This window comes from Otolemur garnettii, unplaced genomic scaffold (assembly GCF_000181295.1).
Source record: "Otolemur garnettii isolate 467f Iridium unplaced genomic scaffold, OtoGar3 scaffold00082, whole genome shotgun sequence".
NCBI classification, from domain to species: Eukaryota; Metazoa; Chordata; class Mammalia; order Primates; family Galagidae; genus Otolemur; species Otolemur garnettii.
This window is the reverse complement of record NW_003852477.1, coordinates 3,172,682-3,191,556: the sequence shown is the minus strand read 5'-3', so window position 1 is coordinate 3,191,556 and position 18,875 is coordinate 3,172,682. Positions and strand designations below refer to the sequence as shown.

The 18,875-nt window shown below is 41.6% G+C and overlaps 1 protein-coding gene across 1 annotated transcript in view; it reads left to right on the top strand.

Annotated features, from left to right (window-relative positions):
- ULK4 (unc-51 like kinase 4) overlaps window positions 1–18,875 on the top strand; it is a 619,976-nt gene that overhangs the window by 290,163 nt on the left and 310,938 nt on the right. The window contains exon 33 of the mRNA XM_023515932.1: window positions 17,485–17,590. Within this exon, the coding sequence (XP_023371700.1) occupies window positions 17,485–17,590 (106 nt within the window). The remainder of the gene's footprint in view (window positions 1–17,484; window positions 17,591–18,875) is intronic.

The following is an 18,875-nucleotide window of genomic DNA, read 5'->3' as shown; positions in this document are numbered from 1 at the left end:
GGTCATTTGACCCCCAAAGGGATTGAGAACTGCTGGTTTAATGTAACCATGGACAGAGGATGCTGGCCTTTCTATCCAGAGAGGTACAGCCTGGTTAATTTAGGTTCAGTTCAGAGTCAGTGCCTGAGGGGCCATGTGAAAGTAGAAAGTGAGGTGCTAAGGTCATGGGATGAAGGCCTTGTCAGAGGTGAAGAGCTCTGAGAAGTTGGCAGTGAGAAGAGGCCCTGTGGGGCTGACCATGGGGCTGGCATGGTCCTTTCCTCTTCACTCTGTGCAAACATGGTATGGTTGTTATCTGTGATACATAATGACAGTATATTTGCGTTTGTTTTTAACTCCACTGAATCCCTAAGAAACTAATATTCTAGATACTCATCCACTAAGATTTAGTGTGGATTCTAAAAGGTGTTGAGAGTGATTGGCCTCAGTGTGCCTTTGTGTCTTCCCATTTCTCTCAGCCACATGTTCCTGCATCTCATCTTGTCTGTGGAAGCCACAATCTGTGCTCCTCATCAAGTTCTCAGCTGACCCCCAGTCTACTGCTGCTTCCTGCCCGGAGCCATTTCCATCTCCTTCCTAAAACCCATCTGCTCATGCAGGGCTCACTCCTGCTGTGGCTTGGTCAGGCTCAGCACCACCCCTTAGCCTGCTGTGTTTGTCCACCCTGCCACCTTGCTGGATAGGAAGTTCCCTAAGAGCTAGTATGTGGATGCAGGTTTGGGGCACTTCGTGAGGATCTGGGGCAGCCCTGACATACACTGCTGCTCTTAGAGACTGTTGAAGGAATGACATTCAGTTGTGTACAGAGGAGCTTGTTCAGTTTTTTACTTCTTTCAAAATAGTCTATTTACTATAAGACAAAAGGATGTTATTAAGGCAGTCTGACTACTCAAAATGGTGAATAATCAACAAATTGTTCACATAATCCTTCATTGTAGGCCTGTGTGTATATATGTTTAAATGTATACAATTTCACAGGGAAACTTCTGGCTATTTTTATGTGGGGACTTAGTTACAACCCCTTTGTTGTGTCCAAATGGGTTTTTCTTTTGTTTTCTCTATCATAAAGCTCTTTGATGGGAAGACAGTAGTAATTCATAAATAGACTCCTTCCCCTCCTTCCCCTCATTCCCCTGGCCGATATTTCTTTGATGAAGTTGGACTTCCTAGTAACTTTGCTGGGTTCTGGTATATAGGATTCTTTAGGGGTTGAAGAAAGGCAGGCTTCCAAGGATATTTTTCTCTTGAAACATAATACAAGTTTATATTGTCCTTAGTTTGATTAGTGTGTATTATAGGAACAGATGAACGGGGACAGTAGTTTTGTGTAGAACTTCTGAGTGATCTTTGTTGGAAACCACAAATGACAGACTTTGCAGAAACATTTTGTTTGGTTATCTTCACAAAGCTTGGAAATTGTTAAAATTTGACATTTCTTAACATCTCATTCAAATATTCTCCCTGTGTGTTCTTTCCTGGGAGTAATTTTGAAAGACACAGCATAGGGTTTAGTATTAGAGGATGTTGGAGCAGAAAAGGACCTGGTTAGCTTGAGTCCTCAGCAGTGCACTTCCCCCTGGCAGCCCCGCCTGCACCTGTGAGATACTTGCTTCTGGGCAGAGCTCCCAGCTGTGCACCTGGAAGAGGCAGCTGATGTCATATCGATGAGCAGAGAAAGCAAGGTGGTCTTTAGGAGATGCCCCTGAGCTTCAGGGGTCATCTCCCCACCCTTCATGGTTGTATAGCAATATCAACGTGGCTGGGCACTCTCAGTTGCTGTAAGGGAAATGCTCTCTGTCATGTTTATAGTTTTAAAGAACGAGTTTCCAGCTACCTGAGGTCTTACCTCTTTTTCTGCCTTTAAAGTATCTGGTGACAGTAACTTGGATGCTGTGGCTTAGAGTCATTGCTGTAGCATATTTCTTTTCTTTTTTTTTGAGACAGAGTCTCACTGCGTTGCCCTGGGTAGAATGCTATAGCGTCACAGCTCACAGCAACCTCAAACTCTTGGGCTTAAGTGATTCTCTTGCCTCAGCCTCCCAAGTAGCTGAGACTACAGGCGCCCATCACAACACTTGGCTATTTTTTTGTTGTAGTTGTCATTGTTGTTTGGCAGGCCCAGCCAAGGCAGGGTTTGAACCTGCCAGCCTCTGTGTATGTGGCTGGCACCCTAGCCACTGAGAAAGAGGTGCTGAGCCTGCTGTGGCATATTTCTATCTGGGGGTTCTCGGCCTGGGTGTAGAAGAGCCTACATTAAGTTGAACCTCTGATGAAATGAAATTGTATTAATTCTGATATATAGATTATTTCTTATTTCTTCAAAACAGGTGCTTTTTAAAATTTGTTTCACTTGTTACTTATGCCCTGAGAGATAAGATTCTGAGATTATGTAGTAAGATTGGCTAATAATAAAATCCAGTCCTCCGTGAAGGGTGCATAGATGTCCCCTGAAGCTCAGGGGCATCTCCTAAAGACCACCTTCCCTTCTTTGCTGGAAGAATTCTGTGCCGGCAAGTCAGCCTGAGGGGACCACGTGGCTATTCATCAGCAGCTCATCAAAATTCACATGCAGAAAAGGGCTGTGACACCATCACTCTGTATTCTCACAGGGGGTGGCCAGGTGAGAGTATGATAGCAAGAAAGCAATCCCAATGATGTGTGTGCCCCATGAATTGAGAAACTGCTTGAAGTGCCTGCCAGAGATAAGAGCATGGGAGAGGAAGACCGTGCCTGCTTTTCTGCTCCTGGTCTGTGGGGAATATCATGGATCATGCCAGGAAGCCATTGAGCCGGGCTGACGTTCAGGGACATAGCTGTCGTCTCTATGCACCTTGCTCTGACCTGTCGGGTTAGCAGTTGGGGGTTTGCAGTGGCTGGACACACATTAGGGCTGTGGACTCACTGTTAGCCAAAAATGCCAATTCCAGATTGAGGTGAATAGCTGCCCTGTGATGGGGAGACCTTTGAATTTAGCACTGGCAGGCTTGGTGTTGTGTCCTGAGCTTAGCTTCTTTGGACTCGATTTTCCTTTTTGGGGAAAGCCATCTGTTCCTCCTCTCTTCCTCCCTTCCTTCCCAGCTTTTCTCACATCTGTCCTTCCTCTTTCCTTTCGTACTTAGCACTCATTTTGATTTCTGATTTTTTTTCTTACCTGCATGAGGAATATTTTAATCAAGCCATCTTGACACATATTCTCTTAAAGCCAGAAGCTCATTTGTTGAGATATAGCAGTTAAAAGTTATGAAAAAACCAAAGCCTCCTCCCCTTTCCCTTCCTGATTCCTATGTTTTTTTTTGGACTTGGTGGGACTGATGCTTTGATGAGGAAACAGTGGGCATGACCAAATAGACACTCTTCAGATGAGTCTTGGATGCTCAGCATGTAGCCAGGAATCTTTAAATGTGTACAATTTCATAGGGACACCTCTCGTTATGTTTATGTGGGAAGTTAGTTACAATCCATTTTTTGTGTCCAAATGGGTTTTCTTTCTTTCTTTCTTTTTTTTTTTTTTTTTAGAAATTGAAAAAATAGGTATTGCTGTCTGTCCCAGAATATATATTGAGGACGAGGGTTGGGTTTCAGCTGGCTCCCACCTGACTTGGCTTAAGAAATTAAACTCTCAAGAGTTCTCTTCTGAACTTCAGAAATGAGGACTGGACTATATATGGTCGCTTTTTTCCTTGGTCAAATTAGTCAGCCACCTGACATTTGGAGTCTCCTTATTCTTGTTCGTCCAGCACAGGGTCTGTGAGTCATGGATCCCTTCTCTTACACATTTCCCCCTGCAAGGCTCCTTGATCAAAATCCTTCCCATGGTTTTCCAGCATGGAACTTCGGACATATTTATTGACCCAGTCTAATACTGCTCAGTTTATGCATATGGCTAGAGTATTAATGAAAATAATTCCAGTAAGAACACAAAAGATTATCTGGGAGGTGAAAAATTTCTGGAATCAGAATTTTATCCCATTGCAACCATTGATTCTCTAAGTGAAGATAATGTAGTTTCTGTCACTGTGTGGCCAAAAATGACTTCACTGAAAAGTTTCAAAGTGATTATATAAGTGTAACTGTTATCATCCAAGTCAAGTCTAAGAAAAGGAAAGCTGATTGTCCTAGGTTAAGGAGATTGGGAACAGAAGTGTGATGATGCATCAAATACCAAGTGCAGCAAATTCCAGGGTGAGTGACAAAGATCCAGGCTGCCTTTGCTGCTGATTTTTAAACTCTCCATATACGTACATGCTGCAGTTCCCTGATATCTGACAAGTTACCTGCTCAGAATATTTTATTGGAAACAGGTGCTGCTCGCTTAAAATTTAACCCTGACTGTAGGATGCCTTTTACCTTTTTTTGAGAGAGCCCTCTGCTACAAAAACTGAAAAGTTCTATTAGATCTAGTAAACATTTCTTCTGGGACATGAAGGTCAGAAGGCATTATGTTGGAGTATTCCCATCTGCTCAGGAAGAGCCCCCTTACCACTGGCTGACCCCTAAAGAAAGCATTCGGGAAGCTGATTGTGCAGCTCCAAGGGGCAGTGTTGACAGCATTACTCCAGTGTGTGCAAAAAGGTTATCTTTTGTGAACTTATATCCTTGAATTGCTTCTTGACCTTTGGCTAAGATCAAGTGTAAAATCACACCCTTGGCTACACATGCTCTGACCTGATTTTTAGGTAAAGGACTGTGAGGGGGAATGGGAGGAAATGGGACAGGAACATGCACTTTTGAGTTTAAGCCCCTGCGCTACACTTTATATTCCCTCCTCAGTGATTCAGTTTACCTTTAAAATTAAAACATTGCACTAGAAGGTCTCTGAGAGTCTTCTAGGAGTGCATGATTCTTGCTTTCCCCCAGGTTTTCTAGCGGCTTTGCAGTAGGCCAAGGCTTAGCACTGAGTCAGCCCAGTTTTCTTTCCACTCTGAGGCACATTCCTTTATGCTCTTGAAAACCTTAGCTGTAAGTAAATTTCTAGCCAGTTCCCACTGACATCTTTTTCCTGCAGGCCTTACTAGTACCTGTTTGGAACAGGGACTGTGAGTATCTGCACTTGGTAAACTCCATTAGGAAAAGCCTTGCAAATTTCCCTTGGTGGAAGATAGATAGCTCTAACTGAAAACCAGCGTGTGATCAGTGTGTACACTGATCTCTCCTTTCATTTCACCATGTATAATATTTTCTTTCCTCAGGATGGGACTCTTCTTTGTATTTTTGAGCAGTTATTCTTTATGGAGAGTCCCATTCAAATTGTGTTTCATTAAAATGTGTTTCCGAATTTTAGGAGTATATATTTCCTGTGCTAATGTAAATGCTTCAGTAGTTCTTGACAAGTACAGTATTTAGCATCTGAGAGATTTTGTATATTTTATTTAAAGTCAAACAATCTGGATCCATCACTTATTGCAAAACATTATTCAAAAGTAAATACATTCTAATTAAAAACTTCTTGAGAAAGGCCGTTTCTATCTTTTTGTGGTTCTATTTCATACCATTTGTATAGCAAATTTTAGGTGCTCAAAAATATTTATAATTGCTTAATTGAAGGCAGTTTCTAGTCACTAATTAATTTCTTTTTCTTTCTTCCTTTTTATTTATTTATTTTTTTTGAGACAGCATCTCACTCTGTTGCCATGGGTAGAGTACCATCGCATCATTATACCTAACAGCAACTTCAAACTCGAGCTCAAGTGATCCTCTTGTCTCAGCCTCCTGAGTAGCTAGGACTGCAGGTGCCTACCACCATGCCCAGCTAATTTTTCTTCTTTTGGTAGAGCTAAGACAGTGGTTCTCAACCTTTGTAATGCCACAATGTATTTTCATTGTTAAAAAGGGGTCGTGACCCACAGGCTGAGAACCGCTGAGCTAAGGTCTCATTTTGCTTGGGCTGGTCCCAAACTCCTGAGCTCAGATGATCCTCCTTGGCCTCCCAGAATGCTTGGATTGCAGGAGTGAGCCACTGCGCCTTGGCCTGATTAGTTAATTTCTTGCAGGAAGCTGTTAAAAGCTGTCTCTCTTTTCTGTAGCCACATTCACCCAAGCAAATTTGAGCAGGATCACTTTTTCATTAATTTTTCAGAGACTGTGGTGTACCAGGCACAACACCTAGGTATTGGGACACAAGTACACCTCCTGGTCCTGTCCCCAAGGAGCTCAGCATCAGTGAAGAAGGGGATGAACCAACAGTTATTGTACTCGTGGTAGGCCCAGTGACAAAAGTGGCATGGAGGTGCTGAAAACACCGTTCAGCACAAGGGCACCCTGCTCTATGGCCCCAGCTTCAAGAGACAAGATTTGGCCTGAAATAGTTAACGTGATATTAATTTTCTAAGACTTTATTATTACTGTTTAATTTTTAGTACTATTTTTACTCTGGCCAGTGCAGGGGTATGAGGAGAACGCCGAAGGCACGGGGTGTCAGGATGCACGCTGCGGTTTTCTCATTTGTCCTCCTCCAGGCTGGTCGTTAGCTCAGGCAGCCTGTTTGGGGCAGATTGGCCTATCTTTCAACACCCCAGGCAGATACATGAAAGGGGCACAATCTACCCTCAGGGAGACCGGTCCTGGCAGCTTCCCTTTGGCTTCCTTGCCAGGGTTCTCCTGCCTGAGCAGCACTGGCTCTGGCCCACTGATCCTGCCTTGAGGCATCCAGCCCTACAGGGAGCCAAGCACATGGAAGCTTCTTGCTAGAAGCCTAAATAACATGAAAGGGTAGGGCCAGGAAAGCCAAGGGACACAATTAACCTGCCAGAAGGGCATTCACTCCCTGCCACTGGGGTTGAACGAGGACCGGAATTCTACGGACAAGCTCAGCGTACTGAGTGGCAAGTGGTACCAACTGATCAAACCCACCCTCCGGTGCCAGCTGGCACATGTTGCTAATCAGAACTTGTATTTCCTGCTGCTAGAAGGCCTCTATATACTTGCCAGTCAAATTTAAAAATAATTTTAAATTCTCTTCTCTCATGATATCTTCGATCAGAAAGGTGGAGGGAGGCCTTCAAATGTTGATACCCCATGTAAAGAAAAAGGGACTTAACTCTCCATACCTCTAGCCTCTTAGGGTGAGAGCACCATAAAGTTTTGGCTACAGATGGAAGAAAATCATATTTTGAAGTTCTGTCTTAGTCTCCCTAGCCTGTCAGAGCCTGCTCAGCCCCAGAATCCCTGATCAGGTTAGCAGAAGGGTACAACTGGCTGAGCAAGTGCCCACTGGCATTTACCCCAGCTCCAATGTCATCATACTGCAAACATTCCCACTTTGGACTCTCAAAGTATATCCTTCTTTCCTGGAAATCTGTGTACAGTAATCTCCCCATTATCTGGCACCCATGGGGATGGGTAGATTCTGGATAAATGTAGTTTCTAGTTGCTTGAGAGTTACTATTGAAAATAGGCCCAAATAATTCTATACTCCATACTATACCGTGCCATACCATAAATTTTGTATTGACTTGATGTTAATACTGAAATACACTAATTGAAAGCACATTGAGACAAAGACAAACTTCCCTTACTATAACAGTTTTACTGTATTATGGCAATGTGTATACAATGTGTGCACCAGTGTGTGTACAGAAATAAAGTCTCACAGCTTTAGACAATCACACTGCATTAAGCAGACATAATTTACATAACTGGGTATAGGACGCCAAGCTTGTGGGGCTATAAGTCCCAGTAAACCATATCACAGTACTACGTTATTTAACTCCATACTAGTAGAGGCACAATAGCAATGCTGACCAATGTGTGCAGAGTACGACCAGTTAGAAATCCACTTGTAGTCAGATAAATAGATCTGTGAGGTATAATCAAAAAGTCCCACAGAAAGCATAGCAGCATAATGGCAGCGGTAGGAAGTCAGTCTATACCCAATTGTGACTGCTCAGGAAAGTAGTAGAGGTCCTACATATGGAGGTTTTGAGGTGCTGAGAACACATGGGAGCTGTGGGAGTGATGCAGGAAGCGTGGCTTACTGAAGTACACGAAGTTTAAACTCTGATTTGGGTGGGGGGCAGGTCGCCTGCCAGCTGCTTGAGAGTGCTGGTTGCTTACATTCTGAATAATAGGGAGTTTACTGTATTTATGAGGTGAATGACTCAGTTTATTGTAAGTTAGTCTGTGTCCTTTCAGTTTAACTTAGCTCATTCCCTTTTTGGTTCCTTATCCCTAGGGGTTAATAATTGGATGAACAAGTTATGAGAACATTTTTTAAGTTACAAAGTGATGTTTCTCTGGGTGTGGGAGCATTGGAGTAACAGTATTGTCTCTAGGTCATTCCATGACCTTGTGGCTTTCCCTCCTTTCTGTGCTTTAAATCCCACCTCAGTTGCTGTGAACACAAACTGGACTGTGGAGTAGTGGTCTTGGTCTCGGTCTTGGGCCAGTTGTAAATGAATATGCTCCCTCGGCCTGCAGCCACCCAGATGTAAGTCACAGGGAGGGAGACAGTTGCTGTCACTTTAGAAAGAGGAGTCTGGTAGCAGTGGAGGAGGTAGGGCTGGAGGGAGAGACACCTACTAGGAGATTGTGGTGGTCCCAGCCTTGGATGGCAACTGCCTCATCTTAGGCAGGACGGTGGGAGGGAGAGCAGAGGACAGATGCAGGAGAGGTCCAGGGACAGTCAGGGGCCCAGGGTGATGAAGACAGCAGACAGGCAGTGGTCCCAGGGATTCCATGATTTGTGGCCAGGCGGCTGGGCAGGTTGTAGGGCTTTTCATTGAAAAAAAGGAAACAAAAGAAGGAAGCATGAGGGCAAAGGAGATGATGAGCTCAGTTTAGATTCCCTTGAGTTTGAGCTGCCTGTGGAAAAGCCTTTTTAAAAATCATCAGTAATAGGAAAAATGTCCCCTTTCCCTCCATGATTTATTTCACTTGAATACTCTGAAGCCTCTTTTCTGAGCTTGGGGCTCAAAGCTCTGGGAAGCTATTTATTTCACTTGAATGCTCTGAAGACTCTTCTCTGAGCTTGGGGCTCAGAGCTGGGGGAATCTCAGAGCCAGGTGGAAGGACATGTGCAGAGGAAGGTGAGTGGATACACCCCTGCACCCTGAAGCAGCACTTTGGTGCCAGGGACAAGCCCATGCATAGCAAACTAGCTTCCTTACAGCAAGTCATTTTTCTGACTTGTAGTCTAAACGTATATTGAATAAGAAGAACCTCATGTTTCTAAGGGACTATAGTTGCAATATGCGCCACAACACTTGTGTGTGCTTTTGCTTCTTATTCTCTCTGTGGTTTCTCATCCCTTGGATTAATTGTAGTCTTTGAATTAGTAGTCTTTTAAATTCTGACCTACACTAAAGGCAAAAGAGAATAACTGTGGTTCATTGCTACTTTGTTGTTGAAGGTATCTTCTATCTTCAGGCTCCAACCAAACTTTCTAATCTGGACGTCTGAAGTCTGTTAGTGCTGTTTAATAGTATGAAATGTTAGACTCAAGTATAATGCCGTGTCTACAGTGACACCACATTGGAAAGGCTGATCATTTCTACTCGTGTTTCCTTGCTGTGCCCTTGGTATTTCAGAGCTGTCCCCTTTAAGCACTGAAGCAATTAGTTTTGAGAAGGCTGATTCTTCAGGGTCCAGTGCTCTCCTGCCTTTCATTTGTTGAAGCTGTACATTTTAATGAAGTTGTTTCGTCTGTGTTGCCAAACACTACAATTTTGCAGCTTCAATTCTAATTATCTCTACTGGCAAATGCTATGTTTTATTAGTGCTCTCAAGTCTTCTGTTTATTAAATGTCCGTGCATGATGGTTTAAGCACATAAATTAGATCAGCTGTGCTTATGGGTTATGGATGAAGGTGTTAAATATCTTCATCACAATCTTAAAGTGCAGTGGGATTGCCTTCTGTGGGGCACAGTGATACCCTTTCCTATGAGCTGATTCCTCTCTCACCCATGGCCAGGGCAAGCACAAGTGTCCTGAATACTGTGGCTGTAATGGTAGCTCTATGTATTGTGTGCTTTTGAGTAATATTGTCTTTCTGTTCTTGCAGTTGCATGACACCTACTCTTGCTTCTTGAGTTGTCTGTCTTACAGCACAGCGATAACATCATTGGTACTTATGAGAGCAGGTGTGGTGGTGGCAACAGCACGGTACATTGTGGCCTGAAAGGAGGAAGGATAAGCCCCAAACACTAGAATTTCTCGGGTTCGTCCCACCTCTGACTCTGGACTCCTTTTCACGGTGGAGTTGGTTAACCCGGAGTATGCTGACTAGCCTGGGTGATCCAGGCCCCACCCCCATGCTGTTTTGTGGTCATGCTGGCAATGCTGCCTGGTGATAAGGGGTGTGGCCACTGCTGTCCTGTGGACCAGGTCCCAGCTTCACCACTGAAGAGCTTGGCAGTTTACGCTTGGCTTCATAAACTTCAGTCCTTATGGATAAGAAGGGGGGAATCATAGCCCCTTGCAAGTTGTGTAAGGATTAGATGAGATAACATGGGAAAAGGGCTTGGGGTACAGGCCACAGCACATAGTCAGTTCAATACGTTATTAGAGCAGCCTCACTCCCTCCAACTCTGGCCTGTGTGGTCTTTGAATCAAACTGTTCCCATTTCCCTTTCCACCAGTCTTCCAGATCTGTCAAAGAAGAACTCTAGCCTCATATATTTATTCTCACATTTTCTCTTATCTATGCTGACTTTAAGAAGTATATATGATGTTTTTCAATGCATAATATGTCCCCTTCAGGCTAAGGTTGTGAACAAGAAGAAAAAGTTGCTAAGAGAAATGAAATAAATTTGATATGGGTTAATAGAAGTGTGTTCAATTCACATTAATACTTTTTCAACTGCTTTTTGCATTTAACAAATCTAGTCCAGAGCAGTAGCTGTCTTAGTTCTCCTAGAAAACCACATCTTCATCTTGAGCAGAAAACATTTCTGTGTTTTGAGGTCTCCCCAGCACCAAAAGTCATACACACCTGTAAGACAGAAGAACAAGTAAAGGTAAATCTATAATGCTATTTTTATAAGTTTTGTAAAGCCTACTTTATACTGAACAAAGTTCACAACCTCTAAATAATTTAAAAACTATCAAGAAAGAAAATAAAGAACAACAGTCCTTTTAATATCTAGAATAGAAAAGGACCAATTTTTCCCTATCTGGCTATAGGATTATTGGTCTTTTTTTTGTTCTGTGCATCTAATATATTTTTTTCATGAGTATCTAGTCATAACAGTTGTGGGGATGTTTGATAATCAGAGTGTAGCTTAGCTTTACAGTCTGCTGCAGATCACAGAGGCCTTTATTCTGCAGTGACTTGGAACTCCTGGGAGGGGGGGGGCTGACTCCTATAACCTGGTTGGTTAGGATCTGGTTCCAGGTTCTTAGTGTCCAGAGGTAGTGCAGATCTGGAGAGCTGTCTTTTGTATTAAAGAAAATGCCTATATTAACAAGTGACACCCAGTGAGCACAGGAAAAGCTAAAGTGTTAGCTTCAAAACAAAATCATTGGCAAGGCATCATAGAAAAAGTGCGTTTAGTCATTAAAATATGTATCTCAAACAATGAGTTTATCCACTGTAAGACTGACCTGTATTTGGTGACAGACAGGTTTTTGAACAAGGAGCAGTAAGTGGCATTTTACCAAATGGGACCAAAAATAAAAGATTTATTAGCTTCATTTTTCTTCACAAGCATCGGTTTTCTATGTATCGTTAGTTACTTTATCATGAATAACATGTAGTGTCATCTTGGTGCTTATTAATCATCCTTTCCTTCCAACCAACTGTAAGAATAATTATATGAAATTGGTGGCAGACCATTGCTTCCACATTAATCTTCTTAAGCTGGTGTCAGTGAAATATTCAAACATTAACATCCACCACAAAAGTGCTCTTAGTGTGTTTCTGAAGTTTGAAATTTTCAGTTATCAGCATTTGGAAAGCAAACTCTTTGTCTTGGATCAGGCACCGATATAGATGGTAAAAGTCATATGTAATCAAGTGTCTCTCATCAGCGACATGTACAGATCCGGCGAGAGAGCAGTTTCAGAGTCAGATGCAGTGTAGGTGTTTTTGTAAGCTTTGGAAACCACCTGTCCAATCAAGAGATTCCTGGTCACTCTGCTTCATGTTCTCACTCTGGTACCCAGGCTGTTGTGATGCAGGGGGTGCCTCAATGAAGGGAGGGGAGCCTTCTGAACTCACCAAGTGGGTTTTTGGTTTCTTAGCTTCTCCTGGGAGAGAATGCGAGAGCAAGCCAACTAGGGATAGCAAGTTTATGGAGAAAGAGACGGACAGCAGATCTTACTCCACAGACAGAGGAGTCCTTTTCTGAGTAGGAAAGGGTCCCCTTATGGGGCAGTGGTAACATTTTAATTGTTTAAATAGCCCTGTGTGACCAGCACTGTCTGTGGTCAAGCCATTAAGGTTAATCATAAACTGCTGTCACAGAGAGGCAAGTGCAAACAGTTTGTAGGGCATTTGCTCAGGTGGTGACTTGCTGGAGGTTAAGGTCTGGTATCCGTCCAAATGGCTGCACTTTGGCTCTTTCGACCTTTCTTATCTGCCTTATCCCTACATTAATTAGAGCCTCTGCTGGCTAGAAGGTCACTGGTCATAGAAGCAGAAGTTTGAAAAATAAGAAAACGAAGTCCTACTGCCTCTTTAGGCTTCTTCCCAAATGAATTTAATTGGCCAAAAGAGGTCTCATTTTTCTTTCTAGGTACAAGTGGTCAGGGAAATGCCATTGTACTGTATACCTGAGAGAGAAGTGGGAAATGTGTTAGTCATTTATAATCACTAACTCAAAGCAGAAAATGCATTTGATCATTAAATGGAAAGCAGTTTCCTTGAAAAGTCCAATAGCATAGACAAAGTGCTGGGAGTCTGATCAGCAAGAGGAGAGGACACAGTGTAAAGGGCAATTTAAATAGAGTTCAGAGAAGATTTGTGAAGGTGTAAGAAAATACTATATGTGATTTTATTAAATTATGTTTGAAAATTTGGACACTAGATGATTTTCTCAGAAAATGGAAAAAAATCAAAATCAGGTTGTAGATATCTGAGTAGAAGTTTTTTTTTTTTTTTTCAGTTTAAAGTTCTGCTTGTATGATCATGTGAAATATGTATTTGGTCTTCACTCCTGTTCTCTGGTATATAACTCCTTCGAAATCTAAAAGTTTTGTCCTTTTATGCTAATGAGTTGACTGATGGTGATGGGGACTGGCCAGATTTAGAGGTTGGGACTTGCCCCAACCTTTGGGGAAGGGATGGGGGTATAGGTTAAGTTGCTCTTACCATAAAGCTTCCATGAAACCCCCAGAGGACAGGGTTTGATAGCTTCAGGATTGCAGAATATGTGGAGGTGCCTGCAGAGTTGCACACCCAGGTAGGGCATGGAAATCCCTTACCTCTTCCTCCTGAGCCAGGAAAAATAGCTCAGAGCAGTCTGAGCTAAGTGAAGTATGCAAAATTTAACACACCCAGAGAGACATGAGTTTAGGACTTGAGTTATGGCATCCCCCCACCCTCCCCCCCAACACACACACACACACACACACACACCCTGCTAGTGCTCAGGGGCAGTTGTGATAGACACGTTGTTCCTGACTAGCTGCATCCCATGTCTTCATGCTCCTAGAATTTATGATTCAAAGAACAACGTGTAGTCAATCAACAGCTTATGTTATTTTAATGTAAATTCTTGGTAAGCAACTTAGGAACTACCTCTTCCTTTAAACCCCTCTTGGAACTGCTGCTAATTTGAACGTATCTTCAGGGCAACTTGAATCTGTGCTCCTGGGTTGCAGTCTTCAAACTTGAACTGAATAAACTCTGCTTAGGTTGACACCTCATACCTTGCCCTATGCATCTCTTCATCTGTGTTTTTCATAATGTCCTTTATAATAAACTGATAAACGTTTTTGCCTGAGTTCTGTGAACTACTCTAGCAGATTAATTTACCCCAAAGAGGAGGTCGTGGAAGCCCCAACTTAAACTTTCAGAGGCCTGGACTCAATAGTTGGTGTCTGAAGCGGGGTCAGTCTTTTGGGACTGAGCCCTCACACTACAGGGTCTGATGGTGTGTCAAGGTAGATAGTGTCAGAATTGACTTGGTGAACACTCAGCTGGTGTCTGCTGCAATTGATTGCTTGCGGGTGTGGGAAGAATCCCTTCCCCATCCCCTTCACGAGATTTGGTCATAGTAGTTTTCTGCGTTGATTGTTGTTGAGTAGGAGAATAGAAAAAGCACTTTGAGTTGATGTGTGAGTTTTTCCATATAACTGGTAAGAGTATGCTGAACCTAGCTACTTTTATGAATAAACTCTACCAAGTCTTCCAGAAACAAATGATAGATGCACAATGAGCCGGAGGGCTTGGTTTTTGGGACACTAGTCTGCTGAGTCTCCTGGCCAATGAATAAACCCACTTCTTCCAAAAAAAAAAAAAAAAATTAATGGAAGAGGCTAGCATGAAATTGATACTAAAATCAGATGAGGATGTCAGTCGTAGGTGAATTATCATTCATAAACAGATGAATTCTAAACAAACTTAGCTAACAGAACCCAGAAATATATTAGAATGAATACATCTCCCCTCCTCCAAATTTTTGCTCAGATGTTACCTTCTGAAGGAGCTATGCCTTGCTTACTCTAGTTAAGACTGCAGCCTTCCCCCACAGCACTCCCCCACCCCACTCTGTTCTCTGTTGGCTCCCATAGCATCTATCACCTTGTAAGGAATCCTGTCATTATTTATTAGATTTATTGCTGACTGCCGCCTTCTCCCGCTGTAAGGTAAATGCCATAAGGGCAGGTTTTTGTTTTTGTTTTCCTGTTCACTGATACAATCCAAGTACCAAGAATATTTAGCACTTAGTGAGTAATTGTTGCAAAAATGAATTATTCCCAAATGTGGCATGGGATCCTGAATTGGATCCTGCAACAGAAAATGACATTAGTGGAAAACTGATGAAATTTAAATTAAATCCATAACACTAATACAATACTAACAAATTAAATTGTTAGTATTGTACTAGTGTTAATTCTTAGCTTGGTTAAGTGTAGCATGATTAGGTAAGATGTTAACATCAGGGAAAGCTGGGTGCGGATGTAGGGAAACTCTCTAGACTACCTTTGCAACTAAGCTGTAAAGCTGAAATTATTTCAAAAGAAAAGTTTATTAAAATGAATTAATTCAAGGAATAGTAAGAGGCTTTAGCATTTAAAAGTAAAATAAAACTTCTGTTCAAATGATCCCTTCTCAATCTTATCCTGCCCACCCAATCTAAAATCACACATGTGGTTGCTGTCTGCTCAACCACACTTCCCTGCTCTGCTCTGTTCTTTTTTGCTGGAGCACTTGTCACCCCTAATGCATTATACAGTTTACTTACTATGCTGCTGTTTGCTGTCTTTTTCTGTAAGGCTATGGGACTTTGTTTTGTTCATTAGTACACCTCAAGTGCCTAGAACTGCCTGGCACAAAATAGCCATTCATTAAATTATTCGTTGAATGAATAATAGATATTATATAATTTACATTTAAAAAAACCATCAGTAAACATGTATTTCTCTGGTGTGTGTGAAAGAGAGGGAGAGAGGAAAGAGGTCTGGATGAAGCCCACTGGTTGGTCTACTTGCTGCTTTTCAGGATGGAATAGTTATTAGCAGAGTGGTCTAGAATGGGGTCAGGATTAGAGTGGGGTGAGCTAGACTCCTGGAAACACTACTCTCGGGGGTACTTGCATGGACCCAGGAGTGAGCACCTTTCTACATTTCCTGCGTGTCTTCCTTGCCTCATCCTACTTCCAAACCTTCAAGAATTCCTGTTTATTTTTTAATTCTACAACATATTTTCAGTGATAATCTGTTGTGTAATTTTTTTAATTCAGAGAAATTAGGGAACCAAAGAAAAGCAAGTTATTTTTTGAGATACTTCTAAAATTACAAAGAAATTATCTCACTTGTCTTGGCAATGAGAAATTAAGACTGAAGAATTATTTATTTTCTGCATTTAATTTTTTAAAATCTTTTTATTAAATCATAGTTGTGTACATTAGTGCAATCATGGGGTACAATGTGCTGGTTTTATGTACAATTTGAAATATTTTCATCAAACTGGTTAACATAGCCTTCGCGGCATTTTCTTAGTTATTATGTTAAGACATTTATGTTCTACATTTAGTAAATTTCACGTGTACCCTTGTAAGATGCACCATAGATGTGGTCCCACCAATTACCCTCTCTCTTCCCCTCCCCTCCCCTCCCCCTCCCTTCTCTCTCCCTTCCCACTCTCCTTTCCCCATGGGTTATAGCTTACATACGACAGCTATAAATTGGTTTCATAGGAGGACTGAGTACATTGGATACTTTTTCTTTCATTCTTGAGATACTTTGCTAAGAAGAATATGTTCCAGCTCCATTCATGTAGACATGGAAGAGGTAAAGTCTCCATCTTTCTTTAAGGCTGCATAATATTCCATGGTGTCCATATACCACAATTTATTAATCCATTCGTGGGTCAGTGGGCACTTGGGCTTCTTCCATGACTTAGCAATTATGAATTGGGCTGCAGTAAACATTCTGGTACAAATATCTTTGTTGCAATGTGATTTTTGATCTTCTGGATATATACCTAGTAGAGGAATTGTAGGATTGAATGGCAGGTCTATTTTTAGATCTCTAGGTGTTCTCCAAACATCTTTCCCAAAGGGACGTATTAGTTTGCATTCCCACCAGCAGTGTAGAAGTGTTCCCTTTTCTCCACATCCACGCCAACATCTCTGGTTTTGGGATTTTGTGATGTGGGCTAATCTTACTCAAGTTAGATGATATCTCAAAGTAGTTTTGATTTGCATTTCTCTGATGATTAAGAATGATGAGCATTTTTTCATGTGTTTGTAGGCCACGCGCCTGTCTTCTTCAGAGAAGTTTCTCTTCAAGTCTCTTGTATTTTCTGCATTTTCTTTAGGACCTATGTTACTTTCTACTCTATTAAGTGTTAAGGAAAGTAAAATCCACTCTTTCAGGTCCCCAATGAAGTTTATTGCACTGAAGCAGTAATACAATTAGTCAGATTCAACATAACCATAAATGTTTTAATACCAGGATAATCTTGAAATGGCAAAAACATTTCTTTAAGTGGTGGTCTTTTGTGATCTGAAACTTACTTTCAGCCGTGGCCTTCTGGGTTCCTTATACTTGATCTCTGACCATTCCTTTGCCACCCACTGAAGGCACTCAGGGATGTATGTTGCCCCTCCACTCATCGCCAGGGGATTGCATGCCACCACACTGCTCTCTGAATGGTTTACTCTTTCTCCCTGTTTACTTAACTGGCAGGGCTTCCTTAACACAGAAGGATTTGTTTCTGTCAAGTGTAAAAAAGCAGACATTTAACCTTATGAAAAGACTAAAGGGTTGGAGATCATTTGGTCATTTGTCTTTATGATGATATAATTGTATTTCTGTGTAGTTATGATGATATAATTGTATTTCTGTGTAGTTATGATGAAAATTATTATCTATTGCAGGAGCATCAGGAGAGCATTCTGGGTAACACCATGCAAAGTGTGATTGCATTACTCAACAATCTGGTTGTCTGCAAAGATTCGAATATGAAGCGACTTTATGAACAAGGTAAATGCTTCTTAGAATTAAAGTTGAGTTTTGCTTCTGATTCTGTTAAGGTTTACCTATTTGTAAGTTTGCTCATCTTATGTAACCTGGAATCTAAAAGTACTATTTAAAATTGATGGGTCAAACAGATATTTTAAAATCTATAAATAATAATGATATTATCAGCAAAAATTGGAAGCAGGGTTCTATAGGCATAGTTTCCCTGAATTTGTTTGTTTTCTTTCATGGCACAAAGTCAGTCAGCACTGCTTAAAAATGATAAACCAAGAAATAGCAGTGTAAGCATCGTGTTTGGACTGAGTGTTAACCTATCTCAGTCCATTTTCTGTTGCTATAACTGAATATTTGAGGCTGGATAATTTATGGCAAAAAGGAATGTATTTCTGATAGCTCTTCCTATAGGTTAGGAAGTCCAAGGTCAGGGACCACATCTGGTGAGGAACTTCTTGCTGGGGGGAGTCTGCAGAGTAGCACAGCCTCAAGAACTTTCTAATCCTAATTACCTCTCAATGGTCCCACCTCTCAAATACTATATAGTTGGATTTCCCACACTCTAAATACATTACCACAGGGATTTATTCTCAGCACGAATTTCACAGGGGACAAACATTTAAACCATAGCACTGTCAATCAAAATAAAAACACATATGGCCAAAAGAACCTTGGAACATGAAACTGGGTGAGTTGAAGGTGGCTTGCTTTACATTGTATGCATATCTGTCCTGTTACAGGTTTTAAAATCTTGTACAGCCGTGTGTAATTTTGTCATTGTGTGTACTTACACAAACCTCACTGGGATACTCCCAGAGTATATAGTCTAGCCTATTTCTCCTAAGCTGCAAAGCTGTGCAGCATGTGGTTTTAGTGAATACTGTGGGAAACTGTAACAAGTATTTGTGTATCTAAATATAGAAAACATACAGTGATTATAAGGTATAAAAGATAAAAAAGGGTACACCTGTACAGGGCACTTGCCATGAATGGAGTTTGCAGGGCTGGAAGTTGCTCTGAGCCAGTGAGGCGGTGGTGAGTGAATGTGAAGGCCTGGGACAGTACTGTACACGACTGTAGACTTTGTAAATACTATACGTTTAGGCTACATTAGAGTTATAAAAAATATTTTTTCTTTCTTCAGTCATAAACTAAACTTTGCTTACTGTAATCTTTTCACTTTATAGTTTTTTAATTTTTATTTTATTTTATTTTTTTTTGGAGATGGGAGCCTCAAGCTGTCCCCCTGGGTAGAATGCCGTGGCATCACAGCTCACAGCAACCTCCAACTCCT